The following is a 4,221-nucleotide window of genomic DNA, read 5'->3' as shown; positions in this document are numbered from 1 at the left end:
AATATTACAATGAAAATAATATTTGTATGTGTTTTTCTTATATTCTAATTAGACTGGTTTACTTTCAATTCATGTCTGACTACTTTTGAAATTTCCCAAACCTTAGGTCAAACATCGGATTTCACAGGCCAAACCTTAAAATAAACTAACTTAATTAATATTTGATAACATTTCAGTACATTTCAATACAGGTAATAGAAATCTGCAGGAAAGCGATATATAATTATAATGGCAACAGACAACAAAACTAAATAAGTTAATAGTTTTAACAAAAAAAGTAAAGTTTTATGCATTTAGTCCAAAGTAATTTAACATTACTAAAAGTTTTCCGTTCTCTTTTCTTGTGATTGTGAAATGGATTTTTATAGAACAAAGCTTTAATTTTTTTTATATTTATGCTTGAAGTTTTATATATTAAATGAGGCAAACTAATACTGTATAAATGAACAAATTTATGTTCTTTTTTTCACAAGCGTAGGGCCTTTGGTGGCTAAGATCTTAAGTCTATCCCACGATACAGTATTAGTTTTCATAGTTATGAATCGGTAAATGTTTGTTTGTCTACCGAATATAGTATAACCCATTCACCTTTATACTTTTCAAAGTAAAATGTTTTACACACACATACTAACTACATCAAATTCCTTGTTCATAGCCAATTCATTTTTCTTTGAAACCTAATTACAAATATTTACAAAATTAATGTGAAATTTTTGAAAAATTGATGCTGTGTAAATAAAAGAAATATTTTACAAAGTTTTACTAAAGAATTTTACCGTAATTTGCAAGATAAACAATATATTTTCTGCTTTGATGAAGAAAGTATTTCAAAAACAATGAAACCGAATCTATTTATATCTATAATAATTGGGGCACGCGTCTTACCGAATTATCAGACTTTTAATGGAATTTTACCGATACACAGTAGTTTACTATTTTACAAAATCACTCAATGAAGGTCACATGTGTAATAATTTGTGTTTGTTTGTTGTTAAACACGAAGCTACACAATGGGATATCTGTGCTGCAATCATCGCATGTATCGAAACCCGATTTTTAGCGTTAAATTATGCATTCTTGTTTATCACTCCGATTCTGAGCAGGGAGTTTGGGAGTCTGTAACGCTAGAATTCGGTGTTCAATCCCCACGGAGAACATAGTGTAGATAGTCAGTTCTTAAGTTCATGAGTTCCATCGATCTGCTGAATAGCTACAGAGATTCTTCCACAATGTGAGCTATGATCTTGTTAAATTAATTATAAATATTGCTTCAGTGATACTTATGCTCCAAATTTAAGAGTTTTCACCATCCGGACTAGAGTTTTTTTTGTATTTTAGTAGTGCTTTTGATAATATGCGTCAGTAAAGCATTATACTTATGTTTAACCACTTTCATTAGATTTAGCTTTAACATATTTGAAAGTAGTCTGGTTTGAGAATTACATTTATTGCAATGTTAATACCCTTTAGAAGCTCAATGAAGCATTGCCTTAACATGGATTGCTCCTTACGCTAGCATACATGTGTAAACTTTAGATGACAATCATTTATAGCAATGCTTTTCTGTATTTTTTCATTGTTTATATTCTTCAGTGGACCTAATGAAACCGTATACGAGCTGGAGTACACACACTCCGGCGTTCAACTTGTAGCAAGCATTTCTCAGTTATCACCGACTCTATAGTTTAATGATGAACAACATAAAGTACTGTATATATTTTAACGACATTACTTGTTTAAACACTTATTTGTCGTTCAATAACTACTTTAGAAAGAATACATGCTCTGATAATAACGTTTACTCGAATGTACAACACAAGATAATGAATATATATATATATAACATTCAAGTATACAATGTTGATATTCGTGATATTTGGCAACATTAATTTAGCATTGTTAATGTATCTGAGTAAGCATTCGATTTCAATCTGTTCTTATATTTTCTATTTACTTCCTTTTCTCCTATACTTTTAAAATGTTTATTATTATGAACAACCATTAAAAAGTTTGAATTACTTGTATAATTTGTATAAAAAAAGACTTTTGAAGAGTAAAATTTGTTTCTTGTCTACATATATATATATATATATTATCATAATTATATTGAATACATCCGAGGTTGAACTCAACTCCTTGTAACAGTGCAAAGATATATTAATTAATTATTTATATCGACAATCACCATAAAATAAAGGTTGACGGAAAATAATAAGATTGAGTTTTTTAATGACTACATCATATAGGATGCATCATTGATGACAAAAAGAAGTATAGAGAACGTTACATTGCACAAAACTTTCAAACATGTATTTATTACTCAAGCTAGCCTAATTATGTCTGATACAACTTCAAACATAAATTAAATAAACAAAAATTTTAAATTGGTTAAACTAAATATTTAACACAACACTAAAAATGAGTTCAAGTTTTACAGGACATTTTTCCAAACTAATGTTTCCTCTGCCAATTCTTTTCACAAGCTTGATGAGTAATTAAAGTAAACAAATTAAGAACATAAATAAATATTTCCTTAACATAAGTATCAAGGTGGTCCTTGACCACGTCACACAACCCCTTTCCACCATATTCTTTAAGGAATTAAGGTAATAAGAAGACTTAACGAATGGTGTTTTAGTGCTGAGGTGCCAAAACTTCATGAATCATATGAAGTTGGAGTCAAGCGTTGCCCAACGGTTATCGTGCTGGGTTATGGATCTGCGGGCTCCGCGATCGCATCCTGTTACTACAAAATAAAAATTAATAATTGCGCTTGGGTTCGTGGATGCATCTGGAGGGAGAGGTCAGATCTCACTGTCAAGCTAGACAAGAGTTGGTGAGGGATGCTGTTGTCTAACCGTCTTCCCTCTAGTTTCTCAGTTCGAAAATACGAACGGCTAGCACAGATGGCTTTTGAGTAGCTTTTTGCGAATATTTCAAAACATGTGAATCTCAGAGAAAAGCTGTAAAACGTGAGAAAAATCATAACATGAAATAAGCGCATTTCTTGCTCAAGCATAACCTACTGTGCATAAGACCTGCCTATAATATCCAGAAGTTTATAGTACAACATGTAAAAATATATATTTAGATTAACAATGCTCTGTAAATGTGATATACTCTTATTTAAGTCTGTAAAATTGATGCTGAAAATAATTTTTATGACCAATTCACAGTGGCTTTCACATATCCGGTGTGGTCTAATGTTAAAACTACAAGTTTTTGAAGTGCAATTTTCATGAATGGGCTACCTTAGAAGGGGTAGTATACCTAAATATTACATTATTTCTTAATATGTTTGCTACTGTTTTGCTTGATGAAATCCTATCAATTCTGGAAACTAGACGTTTGGTCGCACATTTCGTGGAAAGACATTTCATCCAGTTTTACAGTGATATACGAATTCAACCAGGTGAAATACTGAACTATAATTGTGTAGAATTGTAGTTAAGACATTATGTAATGGCTCTGTTCAGTGTATTAGGGGTAATAAGACATACTCGGGTCCAATGATATCTAAGTGTCTTAAGTAGATACTTTCCAGGAGCTGTGTCGGAGATTTTATTTAGCCATTCAATGTGTTGTATCAGCAGTAGTTATAGCTATTCCTAATTTAAAAACAATAATATCAACATGTTTAAATGGTAAGCCCAGAGTTCTGATCTAAGGTACGTATTTGGAACTAATCTGAAGAGGCTACTTTGAAGTATTAAACCTCAGCCTCACAGTTATCATAATCTGGAAGAGTTTTTCAACCAACTTGGAGGTCAATTATAGCACAGTTGGTAACATGATTGCAGAAAAACAGTAGCTATTAAGCTTAAGGACGGTGATGCAGAGTTCAATCCCATCTTTAAAGATGGAGAAGTGTAAATATACTTTTGTCAGTGCTCTGGAAGTAGAGAACGCAAGCATTATGTTTGACAAACAAACTAATTGATAAACACCCGTTGTTCAATAATGAGTATTTGTAACATAAAGTGTTAACTACGCGGTTAATTCAAATTATAATCTATTGCTTTAACGTGATATAGGTAAAACACTATAAGTGGCAACGTGACATTAAACGATAGTTATACATAGAACATAATTTCTGTCTGTACTCAGATTGTAAAATAGATTTGGAAACAATACACTTATATTGATTACAAAGCCAACAGTTAAATAAGTATATGTTTTATTTATACAAAAAGATTAGTCAAATTGAATTATTTTCTGCAG

General features: G+C 31.1%; 1 protein-coding gene across 1 annotated transcript in view; it reads right to left on the bottom strand.

Annotated features, from left to right (window-relative positions):
- Positions 1 to 614: 614 nt before the first annotated feature.
- Positions 615 to 4,221, bottom strand: part of LOC106478191 (glycine receptor subunit alpha-2-like) — a 40,910-nt gene continuing 37,303 nt past the window's right edge. The window contains exon 9 of the mRNA XM_022381757.1: positions 615 to 677. Coding sequence (XP_022237465.1) covers positions 615 to 677 — 63 coding nt within the window. The remainder of the gene's footprint in view (positions 678 to 4,221) is intronic.

The sequence above is a fragment of the Limulus polyphemus genome, unplaced genomic scaffold, assembly GCF_000517525.1.
Source record: "Limulus polyphemus unplaced genomic scaffold, Limulus_polyphemus-2.1.2 Scaffold188, whole genome shotgun sequence".
In the NCBI taxonomy this organism is placed as follows: domain Eukaryota; kingdom Metazoa; phylum Arthropoda; class Merostomata; order Xiphosura; family Limulidae; genus Limulus; species Limulus polyphemus.
Note: the sequence above shows the minus strand (reverse complement) of the source record. Positions and strands in the feature narration are given on the sequence as shown.